The sequence below is a fragment of the Epinephelus fuscoguttatus genome, linkage group LG23 (assembly GCF_011397635.1).
Source record: "Epinephelus fuscoguttatus linkage group LG23, E.fuscoguttatus.final_Chr_v1".
Classification (NCBI taxonomy): domain Eukaryota; kingdom Metazoa; phylum Chordata; class Actinopteri; order Perciformes; family Serranidae; genus Epinephelus; species Epinephelus fuscoguttatus.
The window spans coordinates 25,342,284-25,358,787 of NC_064774.1; the positions used below are offsets into that span (position 1 = coordinate 25,342,284).

Below are 16,504 nucleotides of genomic sequence, written 5' to 3' on the forward strand. Positions count from 1 at the left end.
ACGCCGCTGATTGGAAGAAGAGCTAGCTAATCAAAGAAGGCCAAGCGACGAAAAGGCGGGAGTTTGCGGTGTCTGGCGAATCACGAGACGAGTCAACGGTTTGATTGACGGTAACGCCTTTAACTGTTGATGTCCTGGAGGGGAGAGAAGTTAGCCTGCTGGACAATCTGCAAAGTTCATACTCGCAATTTGCTGTAGACATTACGGTAATAGTTGTTACAGGACGGTTTTAGCAGGCTTAGTATCTAACTTTTGTCAAAGCTAGCTAACAGTGTTAGCTAGCATAAAACATTTCAGTTGATGTTGCCATGTATTCTTTTTTAAATTTAATTATGTCCGTTAATTAATCTGTTTTTCTGATTTTGTTGCCCAAACCATATTAGGTCAGCCATGCCACTGCAGGCCTTCTCCCTCATTTTCCCCCAAACTCGGCTCTTCAAAGCTAATAATTTCATCTACCAGTTCAAGATTAAAGGAGGCAGCAGCTTCAGGCAAGACAGACATTGTTCTTTAAATCTCCACAGCCTTATCTTTATAATTTATATCATTTCTTTCTTCCTCCATTGTGTTCCCTTTCAATTAAGTTAGAGCAAGTCAACACAGTCTAACTGTTTAAAGGGTAACTTTGGTATTTCTTTAACCTGGACCTTATTTTCTCATTTTTTGGTGTCCAAGTGACAAATGGCAACAGCAGTTTTTGTCCAGTATTGAGTGAGACCACTGCAGCTGGCAGTAGCGAAACAGGATGCAATGTAACCATATGGGGCAATTGTGCATCATCAATTTACATCCACTAAAAGTGCTTGTTTTTGCCACTGACAGGTTATTACAAGTGTCTGAGAACATGATGGAAATGATCCCTACAGAGATAGACCTTTTTTGTTAAAGAGTAAGATCCTTTCTGTTTAACAATCATCATCGCCAAACCCACTGGACTCCATTTAAATTAACAGCGATTTTATCATGTAAACACACTTCATTAAAAGTCCACACAACAAAATTAACTCATGAAAGTCATTTTAGTTATTCTTTAATAGTTCCATCAATCACAAACTCTGGTTTGATAGAAATAAAACCTTATTCATCTAGTTAGATGTGAAAATATGTTGGTTTTATACATACGCTAAAATTACTGTTTATTAAATGGAGTCTGGTGGGATTGGGGATAGCAATTTCATGGCTGTTTTGGGTCACACAAAAAGGTTCTTACTCTTTAGCACAAAAGTTTATCTCTGTAGGGATCCTTTCCATAATGTTGTTAGACACTTAGAATAATCTGAGGCCCTCCGTGGCAAAACAAGTACTTTAAGTGGACATTGAGGGTGAGTAATTGTCCAAGTGATGTTGCCCACTCACTCAGTACTAGGACCAGTTTCAAAAAATGTTGTTCCCATTAGACACGTGGACACAAACATGTGGAAAACAGGGTCCAGGCTGAAAAATACCAAAATTATCCCATAACTCAAAGCTTAGCCAAAAGGAGATCCAACATAAAGAGAAGACAGGGATTGAATAAGTAGGGTACCACCACAAATTAAGTTTGAGATAGGATTAATTGCAAGTAGTAAGCAAGTAATTACATTTTGTGAAGTAGCTTTAGTTGCACGCCTTGCATGATGTTTCTCCAAATCGGGATGAGCATACTTCAGTGCATCACTGGAAATTAGTTTAGAACCAGAGATGAAATAATTAAATTTTACCTTAACCTAACAAGTGCAAATCCCACAAGACCTAAAATAGCTTGAGGGAAAAGGAAAACATTGTAACACCAAATTTAAAATAGAGAGTAAGCTCTGGATTAGAGCAGCTACAGATTTGGGTAATTCTTTTTCTTAAAAGCACAGCAAAAAAGCACAAGCTCAAAATCCATAAGCCAAACATATATCAGCAAGACAGAGACGACTGATCGATCTTGCATTTACTTATTGGCTGATTCCATGCAACCCTCCCCTTTTTCTGCTCAAGATTCATTTTTGCAACATATTGCAAAATGCTCTTTAATCTAAAAAAGAACCAGATGGGGAGATGGCTGAGCTTCAGGCAAAGGAGGAAACATTGATCTTTTTTCCCTGTTTTAACTCCATTCTCTTAACACTGCTGCCTGTAATGGCTACTGTTGCATGTTCTGATGTGTGTTACTTTAGTTTGTCTTTGACGTTTTGTTTCATCTGCAAAAACAGAGGCTCCACAGGATCTGTCGGCCTTTATTCAGGGATAACATCTCAGAATAAGAGTTCTAACTGATCCTCGAATGCCTTGAAGCCAAAGAAGACTCTTTCATTTACACTATACAATATATTTTGGACCCTCAACAGTCAAAGCATTTTATTGCATATCTTTTTAACAAAGTTACCAAGCTTTAACTGCTAGTACTGTATAACCACATGTTTCAAGATACACGTGTTGTGAACATATTATAATGCGTATAATAATATATTTCATCAGAAGAGAAGAAGTTATAAGAGGAGACAGCCTCGATGAGGAACTGGAGGTAATTATGGATACTCATTCATTCTGACCTCTCACCATTCATAGCACTCTTTCTCTCTTTAATTCCTTTTCATACTTTCTCTTCTCTGTTTTCAGGAAATTATCAGAACTGTTATTGGCAACCTGGACAATCTCCAACCCTTCAGTAGTACCCGCTTCAGTGTCTACCCTTGTATCCTTTACATCAGTTTAATTATTCATCAGCGTATTTTTTGGCTGTCAGCTTTCTACTTATCCTAATATTCAATGGACAAAAGGTCACCAGTTTTTAGTTTTTGGTTGCAGTGACAGGGAATAAGACAAAGTGGGGATCCCATTGAATAAAGTTAACAACTAATATTAAGTGTTTAGATCACTGTAGTGCATGCTGGTGCTGGTATTTGTTATCTTTAAATTGCTTTACTGCAGAATACAGATCAGCTACTGATCCCCTACTTGCACACCATTATCATATTTATTGACTTGTAGTTCACCTTATTTTGTTAACTGTAACTATCAGATAAAAAGCGGTGGAGAGGAGTGTCTAAGGTGGTGCGAAAGCATGGCGAGAGGAAGCAGAGAGCCTACCCGTTTAGCATTATTCTCTACCTGGAGAAAAACATGCAGAATGGTAAGGATGAACACACATGAAAAAACCTCACAGCCTATCTAGTTTTTGTCACAAGATACATCTTGTACTTGGAAGGCATTACATGCTGTCAGTACAAGGACATGTACATTAGTTTTTGAACTGATTGTCATCATCAAGAAAGAGATATGGTTCAACAGCAATAGTAGCACATACTGTGAGAACTAAAGTGCATGTGCATTAATATTATCATTACTATTTTTCAAGGTTTATATCATTCTGCAGCTTCCCACTAGTGTTCTTCATGTATTCAATTCTGAACATTTAAATTTTGGTCGAAGTACGTATGTTCTAGCGTTAAAATGCTTTTTTGCCAAGCTCTTCTAAGAACTTTCTTCCACATAACCTGACGTAGGTTTCTGCATGATGATGGTGCTACGTATAAATCCCACTAGCCTGCCTAATGGGACTTTTTTGAAATGAATCGTCTTTGGGAATTGTTTGTTCTTGATCTACCAAATTAGTGATATTCCTCTAACTGGCATGGAAGCTGAGCAATGTACTGCTGTGGATGTAAGTAAATAAGTAAGTAAATTTTATTTATATAGCACTTCTCACAGAGAGGACTCACAAAGTGCTTCACAAGATAAAATACAAAAAATACAATAACAGGTAACAATGCAAAATACACAAAAACAAATAAAAAGTAAAGTGCAGCGAAATACAGAGATGATACAGTGTCACATTAGTTTGGATCCGAAAGTCACACAATAACACAAACTAACTAATCGATCAAGGCCAGCAACTTCTATGTTCTGCAAGGTAAAATTACTGTTTTTGTCAAAGGATTTTGGCGGCTTTGAGAGAGCATAGATAAATAGGCATAAATAGTCCTGTTAGCAGTACCAGCTGTGTGATAAAGGACAGACATTTTTACGAATCTCAGTACAGTAAACAGACACACAGGATACTATTCAGGCATATTGATGCCTCACATGTTTTATCTTTTTTTCAGAAAAGCAAGCAGAGCAGGTGCTGAGCTCAGTGAGTTGTTCTTCCTTTACTTACATAAAAGAGTGAGAATATTGGCTAGAGTGTTCCGGTTTTACTTTTAAACCGTATAATATATATACAAAATATATATATGGTATAATGGACCCAGTATCACTGAAAGCAAAAAGAAAAGTGGTCGTTTGTGAGGATGTTGTTTGCAGAGTTTCAATTATTGTATTGCAGTTGTTGTATTAGTTTGCATTGTATGATACTGTATGGTGTACTTAATATTTTGACATATCTTGTGTATATTATATGTCCAGAGTTGTATATTGTGGAGATAAATACTATGAACACCTTAGAATATAACACTGTGCAATACAACAACACCCCAGAATACAGTGCGAGACATAACTGTAGAGTTGAATCAACAACTCTCTGACAGAACAGAACATTACTAACTTAACAAAGGTACAATTGGTTGCAGAGCTGTTGCATTGGATTGTTTTATATTGTATGCCAACAGTGATAGAGTATCCACTGCATGGCATTTATCATATACAGCACACTACTGCATTTTTCCTAGGAGACAGAGGCTGCACAGCAGTTCCCCTCTGTTTCTGAGCTCCGATCAAAGTGCAGTAGAGGACACTCACCACTAGAGGACGCCATAATAAAGGGCTTGTCCCAGGACATGGAGGTTGAAGGCAAGGTTTCTGCTGCTGGGTGAGTGCTCTCTTTTTTACTGTAGAGCTTATCTGTAACCTTAAAGTGGTGGCTCGGTATTTTTCAACCTGGATCCTGTTTTAGCATATTTCTTTGTGTCCAAGGGACTCATGGGAAAAACAGTTTTTGAAAGTGGTCCAGTATTGAGTGAGAGCGCTGCAGATGGCAGCCACAGTACAGGCTGCAGTGTAACCTCTCGGGGCATTTCACACTGTCAGTTTTCATCCACGGAAAGTGCTTGCTTTTGCCACTGACATGTTCAAATTATTATTCTTGATTTTTTTTTTAGTTATTTTTGGCATTTTGCCTTTCTTAGATAGGAAAGCTGTGGTGTGAAGGGGGGAGAGAGATGGGGGATGATGATATGCAGCAAAGAGTTGGAATCAAACCTGTGGCTGCTGCAGCAAGGACACAGCCACTGTACATGGGCCTTTGTTTCCATAAGTCACTTAGACACATAAACATGGGATATTAGGTTCCACGTTTTAAAATACTGAATTTATCCTTTAAGCTACATTTACTCTGTGTTTGTCACATTAAAACAAATTGCAATTTGCAAATATATGTATGTAGTGAGTAGAAATCTATCCAGTGGTCACAAAAATGGTGACATGGGCTTCTATGTGAATGAACTTTGTGATTGTTTTTAAGCAGGCATTAGCAGGCATTATTGGATTCATTATGGATAACAGTGAGCTGTCATGTATTTCAGAAAAGTAGGCAAGGACATATTCATTTGTCATCACTTGTTTTCTTTACTCCTCATCAGTGGGAACAGTGTCTATTATTATGAGTGTGATGATGTGGATTACATGTCAGTGAAGATGATGGGAGCAGTAAGAGGAAGCTTGTTCACTCTAGCATTACACACGTCCACACACACCTTTAGTGCATGAGATGAAAATGAGTGTTCTTATTCATAAAATCACCAAGACATCCTCTCTGACAACTGCCCTGTTTTGTGCGCGCGCACACACACACACACACACACACACACACGCTCCAGTGATTCTCGCAGTTATGAAACAGAAAAGAGCCGAACGGGCGCCACCTCAATCACGCTGACAGTCAGATCACTGAGGCGAAAATTAGGATTTAAAATACACACACACACACACACACACACACACACACCTAGTCTGTATTGTACTTATCTGAACAGAATTGTCTCATAGTTTTGAACTTGAGGAACACACACTCAGATGCACAAACTGTGTAAACATCCTGCAAACAGCAGGGCCTTAAGCATCATTACCAGTTCACAGGAAATCAAGTTTCATTAAGCAATTCCCACTGAATTATATTCACCACATTGACCATTACACTTACATGTCCCTACAAAGGTGCAGCACATTAACACACACAGGGAAAGCACACGACTCTGTTCTCAGAGGCTTCCTACATACTGCTTTATCACTCATGGCATTCATCAGTGTGTGAGTGTGTGGCTACATGATGCCCTGGAGAGACAGATGGTTTGTTTTTGTGTTAAACCTGCTGGAAAAATAGGAAAAGAAAAGAATGATTGTCAAGGAGCATTCAGACTTGTGAACGTGGGGCATTTAACAGAAAATTGTTGGTGTTGGCGGTAAAATCTGGCATTTTAATTCACCAACACGTAACTAAAGGCCTTTCCGAGGCCATGCACCATGAAGCATGACAACCACCAATTTAAATAGAAAACACTGACATTGACAGACAAGCGTTGGTTGTCATTCTGATTCACATCTAAGCAATGTACTGCTGTGGGGGGTCAACGAAAAACCACCTAAAAAAAACTAAATATTGGTTTAAGTGTATGCTATATTAAGAATATTTTCACCACTTTGCCTTGCTGTCAGGCAGCGATTTCTGATGGAAAACTGAAGTCATTATATCGCTCTCTGCAAAGCCAGACTCCATTAAGAAAAACAGTAATTTAACATTGCTAAACATAGGAGCTGCTGGTCCACTGCCTCAATCGGTCAGTTGATTTGTGTTATTGGGTGACTTTGGTGTTTAAAAAGATTAGTTGGGATTAACCAAATTCACGAAATAACAAAAACTAACTAACTAATTGGAGCAGCAGTCGACCAGCAGCTCTAGTGTTCAGTGAGCTTAAATTAGCATTTTTGTCAATGGAGTCTGGTGGCTACGACGAGAGTATACAGTAGATGGGGAACAATTTTCCCATCAGAAAGGGCTGTCTCCATCAAGCCAAAGCAGTGAAAATACTCTCAATATAGCATACACTGAAACTGTTAGTGATTTGTTGTAAGCGGCTAAAATACGTTTTGTTGCTGCCCCCACCCACAGCAGTACATTGCTTAGCTTTCATGGCAGTACTCCTGCCTGCTTCTCCAAACTGGTGGCGTGCTGACAGAGTATAGTACCTCATACAACCCCACTTCTAAAGATTCATACTATCCCTTAAATGGCAGAATAGGAATAGGACTGTGTGTATGTTACTCTGTATTTCAGAGTAAAAAGAGAAGTTTCCCATGTATTCGACTTGTATGAAGGGGTGTCTAGTTTTATGAGGCAATAATTAAACTGCACTAAATAACAAAACTTTTACAACCGTAATTTTTCTATTTATGTAAGACTAAACTTGGCTGTGTCCAACTTTTCAGCAGGCTCAAAGAAGATCCAGGACATCATGGCAAGGTGATTATTTTCATTAATTCAATCAGTTCATTCTTTCATTCATCACATTTAACTGGATAACTGATGTGTCACTCTTTTCAATGTCAAGTCAATGAGTCAGTAATTTGAGCCCACAGTTACTCAGAATTAACTGATTCCAACAATTCATCGTCCAATTCCAGTCTCTCCCTTTCGTTCCCTCTCTACCGCATATATAAACAAACACACACTTGTAGCATCCCTGTCTGTATTGTAGCCCCAGGCTAGCATTAGTGCACACAGGTAGGATAACAAGAGTGATTAGGTTAATAATAGCATTACATCAGGATACAGAGCGTACCTGTTTCTGTGTAATTGTGTGTATGTGGCAGAGTGTGTGTTTCTGGTGAAGTGCTTCAGATTGATTAGCAACAAAGTCCCAAAATTACCCTTCGCCCCACTCCCTTCTCATCCACGGCCTTTCATCTAATCTGATCCTGTTTTTTACAGTTGTCCACTCTTTTTCCCCTCACATTTGTTTTACGTGGAAAAAATGATTTGAGCTCATTATGTCAGCCCACTGAGTTATTCATTTTCGGAGAAGGAAGTGATGATACAAGTCTACAAGCTGTCACCCTGAAGGGTGAAGTTTGAACAGTGAAGGTGGTCATTAAGTTTGGATGGCACAAACAAATGTAAGAGAAGCGTTGTCAAAAGATGAAGAAAAACTACTGGGTTCTCAGAAGAATTTTTTTGTTGTTGTTGTTAAAAAAAAAATTCAAATTGAAAAAATCCAACTGACCATTAGCACCATCACTCATAGTTAGTGTTGCGACTTAAGCTTTCCATTCTAGCGAGGCATGAATGCAGTTTACAACGACAGTATTTACAGTTGCCATCCACCTGTTTTTAGGTGTCTTTTCAATTTGTGTATTAAAAAAACCTGAATAAAAATGCCAAAAATCTTGAAATATTAAGAAAATATTTGGGGGAGGTGGAAAAGTTGAAGTATCATTAAAAGGTAAATTCCACTATTGGTGCAATAGAATTAGATGCAGTGAATAAATGCTGACGTATAGTCAGGAGGTACCATCATTGCATAGGCTTCTGCAAGCTCTCTTAGTTGTCTTTGGATGACTTAAGGCTGATTTGTAGTTGTGCTTAGGCTGTATGCAGAGCCTACGCCATAGCTTACGCAAGTGGCCCACATGATTGTGAGCATTTAAACTTGTGCAGTTGTGTATCTTTGTCGCTCTGCAGTTACACCTCCAAAACACTAGCTGACAGTAGGATTTCTATGCCAGTGTTGTAAAGTTTAACTGATTTAACTAGCACACCAAAAACACCCATAAAACATGGCTTGATAGCGACAACATTAAAAAAAGTAGGTCTACAAAATTAGGCTCCACAAAACAGCTGTTTTTTACTGGACATGTTTTCCCCACGTATACAACATGCTGATGTTATTAGCATAAGCCTATGACATTTTACATTGCATAAATTAGCCCAGTGGCTAGCAGAGTTTTCCTCCACTCATACAAAGACAAGAACAACAGCAACATTTAACAAAGGTAACGTCACAAAATTTGGCTCCATTACAACTCACAAGGTTCACTGACAAAACAACTGTCTTATACTAAACACTTATACAACACATTTTCCCATGCAAACATTATTAGCATAAGCCTATGACATTTCCTGTAGCACAAATTAGCCTAGTGGCTAGCAGACTATTCCTCTACTCATATGAACCAGGACAAACCACACATATCCTTCAATGCTATTTTGTTGGGGCTTTATTGTGTTTACAATTTATTGTTTCTTATCTGCACATTAAAAGTAGATTTGGTTAAAATTTGCACTACATTTGGATGGAAACACAACAAGTGGCAGACTTATGACTCATAGTCCTGCTAGCTTTCAGACATAAGTAGAGAAAAGCAGGCTTTTTATAGTCACAGAGCATCAACTTTACTGACTGAAAAAAAACTGGCTGTTGCATATTTTATTAGCTTGCTAACCAACTTCTCATCAACTCCATAAGTTGGTTGGACACTCAGTCTCTGGCTAAGTTTTAAATGTTTTTTTTGATAACTTGTATGAGAATTTTAAACCTGCAAATGAGTTTTAGATATTAATCTGAAAGCCAAGTACATGATAATTATGCTAACACAATGCTGTATAATGATGAATGCTAAAGCTAGTCCCAGGTAAATAGTCAGCATCCTCCTCAGTTTATGACCCATGATGAACACATTTGTCTTGTGCTGTAGGCTACAGCTAATTAACCCTAATATTTTAATAACATATGTAGAAAGAAAAAGTATTTTAAAAAGTCTGGCTACACCACTGAATATTGATTCAGTCTTTGCCCTGGAAATAAGGCTAAGTTACTCGTGAGCTAGTTGGCTGGGCATGCTAAGGTTAGCGGTTACATTGCAGCAGATAAACATTGTTTCCTTACACTTTTGTTTTGTAAAAGACACGACTCCAAACTCTTCTATATGGACTATGACTCTACTACAGCCCTGTGCACACTGCTTTAATATGCTGCAGTAGTTACAGTTGCAGAGCCATGATTGGAAATTTAGTGTTAGGGGTTAGCATCAGTTGTAAAAAAGATTTCATATTCTGAACTATTGTCATTACCACATTATTATTTTTTAATCATCTTCTCTAGAAGAGTACCAGAGGGTTTAATGAACCCCAGGAGAAATCAAGTGCCAGCACAGTCATCGTAAGTGGGACTCCAGGCAAAGTGCATCCTGGGACAACAGAGCATGACATGAGAGAGGAGGAGGAGGGTGACGAGGAGGAAGAAAATGCCGACTCTGTCCCTGGGACACCTTTGAGGCCAGGGATTTTGACTCGACTGGCCAGGTACGCATGACGGCACCTTCAACCTGAGCAGCCAGGTTCAGAGCAGCCACACCAACAGTACGCAGTATTTCACTACCACGCATCATTGAATCAGCACACATTAAGGGCAGCATTCATACCAGCAGAGATAACGGTGATGTCACTGTCTTATTTGCCAATTTGACTGACTTTAACACCCACGGGAGAAACCAGAGCTAATTGGTACTGTACATGTGAAAAAATAAAGTTGACAAAGATTAAAACGGATTGGGGAAATCCAGATATTATAAGCACAGAAATTACAATATTCTTCTTTCTGTTGAGACAAGCTGAGACGCCAGATGTCCTTAGGCACACAAAAGACTGACAAAATTATATCCACGTTGACAGAGCACGCCAAACAATCTTACAAATGTAGTCTCTTTATGGTAATAATGATGTGCAGTAGCAGCTGCGTGAGATGAACCCACAGTTGCATTAATCACGTGTGCAGATTGGTAACTTTCTTTGTCTTTCTTTTCGTAGCCATATCTTCCCCTTCTCCCTGTTCTTCAAAGATCCCTGAGTGGTGTGGTGGAGAGACACATGGAGACAGGAGGTGTTCCTGGTTTCAGGAGAGAAGACTCACTGGGGTTTGTTTGGTTTAAGTTCTGCAGTGCAAACAAAAAAAGTTAGTTTTTTCAGTATTTCATAGAGCTGCTGAGATTTCTCCTGTTGTTCACTTATACTAATGAAAGATTTTCCTTTACATGAACTTATCTAAAAATATTAACTATGGAGATGGAGCGTCTAATTATTCTTTATTAAGACCATAAGCTAATAAATATTGTTATTTCTTTGTTTCCATTGGATGTTATTGTGATTTTATGTTGTTTTATTTTGTTCCATTATGGATGGAGTCCTTGCTATTAGCATGCCTCATGTTACTGTTTTCTCAGTATCACCTGCAATAATTGCATCCTCTTTTTGGGGGGGGGGGGGGTTGAGAAATATATTTTTTCTTCTGTTAGTAGTGGCATGACTATTTCTTATTAAAAATATTATATTTTATATGTTAATTTTATTTTATTTTTTATTATTATTTTTTAAATGTGGCCCATGGCATCAGTTATCTTTTTTTTTTTTAAATTTATAGTATAGTAGTATTTATAGTACTGCTCATACCACAGAATCAGAGTCTGCATCTTTTCCAACTTCATAGATGTGGATGTTATTTCCTTTCATGATTTACTTCCATGAGCTCCCCCTCCAAATCCAACAAGACAACACTGTGTCTTTCATTTCTCAGTTTCCCATCCTAAATTTTTGCTACATTTAATTTTCCTTTTATGGTCTGTGACCCCATCTGCATTCAATAATAATACTAAACTTTATTTATAAAGAACCTTTCAAAACACAATTAGAAGCGAATAAAATATGATAAAAGCAATAAAAACACACAATAATAAAGCAATTAAAATCACCAAAAAGCAGTTTTAAACAAGTAGGTTTTCAGATGTGATTTAAAAGATGAGATAGAATTTGCAGCCTTGATCTCTTCAGGCAGGTCATTCCAAAGCTGTATAGCTCTGACCGCAATCATCTTTGTGAATGAATCTAGAACCTCAGAACAACGAAAGAAAAGCTGCATCTGAGGATTTCAAGGAGCGAGAAGGAACATAGGGCAATAAAAGATCAGTTACATGACTTGGAACTTTCAGAACTTACATTTCTTTTCTTTAATTCAATTTTCAGCTGAGAGAACGTTTTTTTCTGTTCTAAAGGTCCAGTATGTAGGGTTTACTGCCATCTAGTGGTGAGGTTGCAGAGCTGAAACTTCTCCTGTATGCCAAGCGTGTGGGATAACTATGATGGCCAACACAGGCATGCGAAAGGACTTTTTCTAGAGCCAATGTTTTATTAGTCAATTCTGGGCTACCGTACAATAACATGGCAGACTCCTTGGATGAGGACCTGCTCCCTATGTAGATACAGTTTATTCTAAGGTAACTAAAACACAACAATTCTAAATTTGAGGTGATTATAAAGTAATGAAACCATAATTAAGGATATTGTATACCATACCTGGACCCAAAATCTGACGCACTGGACCTTTAATGCAATTTTTGGATTTGATGTATAAAATGTAAATAAGTGGGAGGTGGTTTAATCCAAATGGTTACATCTTTCCTCAGTGTGCAGACTGTCAAACAAATCCACACTAACACATTCCGAAGCTTTATTCTGGTAAATGCTGTAGACAATGCGGGGTCTCTCTTAATAATATTTCCACTCCCCCATGTCTCTGTGTGTGTGTGTGTGTGTGTGTGTGTGTGTGTGTGTCCTCCTAAGCGCTCACCTTGAGCCTTAGTGAGAATTGCCTTGTGGAAACTCCACTTTCCTCCTGTCAATCTAAATTAGTTGAATTAAAGTGTTCTATCTGTGTGTGTGTAGGTGTGTGTGTGAGTTGTGTCTTATGGACTGACATTTATGCATACACACACAAACAACTGTGTAGAACTGATGTTTGTCAAATATGCAAAAAAATTCAAATAAGCTCTGGTCAATAATTAACTTTATGAAAGGGACACGGAGTGCGTGCGTGCCTGCATGCATGCACGTGTCCACGCTTGCATGCATGTGTTTATATATGGAGGTAAATGGGTCAACTGGACTAAAACATCATCTTAGAAACAGGAAAACGTTGCCTAATCCTCTCCTTATATTGTCATAGAGCCCAAAATAACACACACATAATCTTACGCTCATGTCTACTTACACACTTTGACCACACACACAATATCCTGTCAGACATAATGATATACACACATATAGTACTTGGAATAACAGACACACACACACACATCATACACTCCTGCACAGACACACACATACATCATATACTTTCACACACACACACACACACACACACACACACACACACACACAGATTAAAATAACAGGGCAGAAGTGGAAGCGGACACATTAATGATATTATAGTTATTCAAGACGCCACAGTTTCCACGGCAGCCGAGAGCGATGGGGCCACTGAGCGATACAAACATCAGTCACCCCGCTGAGTCACACTGGAGCAGTGTGTGTGTGTGTGTGTGTGTTTCAACTGCAAGAGAGTCTCCAGTTTAACAAAGTTCATTCACATCTAATTCTCTCCTGATGAGGTGCTGCAGGCCATTCACATTTATAGTCCCTCTACCTCTCTCTCTCTCTATCCCTGGTTGGCATGGAATCAGGAGAAACACACTGCAACCTCACAGTCAACACACTAATAATTTAGTGTGTTTGTGTGTGTGTAGGTGGGGGGGGTTAGGTGATGATGTCACACATTCCGTTTTCCATTGACATAACCAGATTGGGAATGTTTGGGATAGAGGGGCCATAAGATGATAATTGTGTTTTCCTTAGAAGGTGTGTATGTGTGAGTGTGTGTGAGTGTGGGAATGTGTGTGAGTGAGCAACGCTGGAAGCCTTAGCATCTATCCTGATCAGTGATGAGGTGAGCACTACAACCTGTTGATGTAGGAGAGTTTTGCGGTAACGTCTGAGAGGTGAACAGAATTTTATTAATTTCCCTCCGACTGCGGTTTTTATTGTGGAGCAGAACAGGAAGACAGTTTTAAGAATATGGCTGATGTTATTCTATATTTTTCTTAGTGTAAAAAAAATCTATTTAAAAAACAAAACCAGCAATTTGTTAGTCAGCGTTAATACTTTCTGACTTTTCTGCGCTGTCATTGGCATTCCACTCCAAACCTATTAGTCACCACTGCGGACATAAATCTTTAAACCAGATATATGGTTTCATCTTTTTTTTTTTTTTAATTTAAAGAAGATTAATTTCCTGAAACAGCTGGTCACTGCAGCTTTCAGCAAACGTTACTCAAATACCAGTAAATGGTGGATTTGTTGGGAGCTATTTTCAGCGGTGGATTAATACACAATTGGTTTGTGGAATTGGCTCAAAATAAACTACAGTGTGTGTTTTAGTACAGGGTCCTTGAAATCCTTGAAATTCTGGGTCACTGAAAGTGCTTGAATTTCTATAGTTTTGCAAGAATACAAATTGAAGTTCTTATTATATATTTTTTTAGATAACGTTATAAATAGGCTGCGTCCTGCTGTCTGCGTTTGTGTCTCCTATGCCACCTGCCTCCACCTACACAGCCCAATGAGAAGTGTTCACACATTCAAGTCTCTTTCTCTTTTTGTCATCTGTAAGCTTCTGTAAAGCCTGTCAGCTCTCATTATAGAAATTCTCACAGTTGTGACAGTAATTAATCTTGATCTGTTTTAAACTATACCATGTTATTTGTCCTTGTATTTGAGGGAACTGGGCCTGGAAAGTCCTTGAATTAGATGTTTAAGAAGGTATGGGGACCCTGATTGTAATGAGCATGAAACATATCACACAGTATGGCTCATCAAAAAAGAAAAAGATACACATTATTAATTCAAGAGGGGAAATTCAGTTTTTTCACTCTGTTGTCATATACACACAGGCTTGAAATACACACACATGCACAAATAGAACATATACATGCATTAAATAGAGAGATGTCAAAGAAAAATTCTCCAAAAAAAATCTACAGGTAGTTTATGTATTTTGGAAACAGAAATATTCTTATTGCACTGACAGGATTGTTTCTCTTGTTTTAAAGGTGCAGGATTGTCACTTACAGTTTGTAAACACACTTACTCCTGAAAATGGAAGTACAGACAAACCCCAGATTGTCTCTCATTTGGCATTTCATCTCACTATATTTGCACTGTTTTATTTTTTCAGCGCTGTGTCCCATGGATGCCTGCTGCTTACAGTCTGGCACCTGGCCGCTACCTTTTTATAAAACCCTGACCTCACCTGAGTGCTACAGGAGTACACACCCATACATGTTCTGAGCACAGAAAATAAGAAGAAAATTAAAAAATACAGGCAGTTTCTGCAGAAAAATACACCACCACACACTTAGTGACTCATAAGTGATGATTGAGAGGGATTACTTTTTTTTATGAATGTAATGTATACATTGTTTTTCAGAAAGTCCTACATAGTGTATCTTTAAGAAAATAAGGTTTTAGGACTGAAATGTGGACTGATTTTTTTGCAGTGTAGAAAGAAGCTTAAATGCATCAATCAGGTCCTATTGTTTCCTGGATGAATTGCTTATTACAGTGCTGTTCCTCCGGGAATTGTTTGGAGGGTTCAGCTTTTGTCATTTCACTTGATTAAAGGTCATAACGAGCATCTGCAGTTTGCATTTAGGAGCTGCTGCTGTAAGTGAAAACATACAGTGAAACAATGATGGTTATTGCATCTGGGATCAAACCAAAGTATAGTAAGTTTAAAGTAAATGTGACGTGCTGGTTTGCCTACTGATTTTATCATACAGCGAGGTCTTTGACCCCTTGAATCAATTCTCTTGGCAGTTTAACAAGCTCTGTCAGAGACAAGGATGGTTATTTTAAAGTCAAGTCATTCATTTTTATAGCCCAGTATCAGAGGGCTGTAGTGTCTCAGTGGGCTTTAAAGACCCACAATGGCAATGATTGCCAACCCAGCCCAGATTCTCCTGGGAGACATTAAAAAACCCATTGAAAAACCAAAAAGTAACCTCAGGAGGCTCTGACTCTTGCTGTTCCAGTAAGTAAAACATTTGTTCCTTCACCCTGAACCCACTTTCTTGTGGATACTCACCACAACAAGAACAAAGGACACCCACTCTGGGTCTTTGGCAACACTTTTTAAGTAATCTGTGGTCTGATCTGGCAGTTTGTGACCTTTGTGACATGTCACCAAAGTGTCCAGAAAGTGCTGCAAATGTCCAACAAATAATCCAAGAGTCTATTAACGGAATGTCTTTACCCGCTGGAGTTTGGACAGGGGTGGTTGCTAAGATGACTTCCTCAGTTCAAGACAAGAAAGACGAGATGCAGAGCCAGGCAGGCGTTCCCCACAATATACCCATCATGTGCCACACACACATACACACACACACACACACACACACAGTTGACCCAAACCAACAATATCTTCTGACCCGACCCTGCCCTTCCTCCTGCAGCCACAAATGGAAAACCCAGGCCGACTTTGTGTGTGCGTGTGAGGTCTCCCATTCAGTTTATGTATTAGTTCACTGTATCAACTGGCAGCCGAGGCCCAGAATATTATTCTTTTGTGTTCAATTTTATGTGCATGCATAGAAGTGTGCTTTTCTGTGTGTGCGTCTCTATGCATGCGCGTGTGGTAAAGCTGTGTGTGTTCTTACTATT

General features: G+C 38.7%; 1 protein-coding gene across 4 annotated transcripts; it reads left to right on the plus strand.

The window, feature by feature from the left end:
* Positions 1-117: 117 nt before the first annotated feature.
* LOC125883727 (membrane-anchored junction protein) lies at positions 118-11,044 on the plus strand. Of its 4 annotated transcripts, XM_049568211.1 has the most exons (10): positions 118-206; positions 384-491; positions 2,446-2,491; positions 2,587-2,662; positions 2,990-3,100; positions 4,074-4,102; positions 4,638-4,777; positions 7,390-7,423; positions 10,062-10,261; positions 10,798-11,044. In XM_049568211.1, the coding sequence occupies exons 2-10, from the start codon at positions 391-393 to the stop codon at positions 10,913-10,915; spliced, it is 855 nt and encodes a 284-aa protein (XP_049424168.1). In that variant the 5' UTR covers positions 118-206; positions 384-390; the 3' UTR covers positions 10,916-11,044. The 4 variants fall into 4 exon arrangements, with proteins under 4 accessions (XP_049424168.1, XP_049424170.1, XP_049424169.1 ...); XM_049568213.1 differs by lacking the exon at positions 118-206 and having other exon boundaries at positions 229-491; positions 10,065-10,261; XM_049568212.1 differs by lacking the exon at positions 118-206 and having other exon boundaries at positions 229-491; positions 7,393-7,423.
* Positions 11,045-16,504: the final 5,460 nt, after the last annotated feature.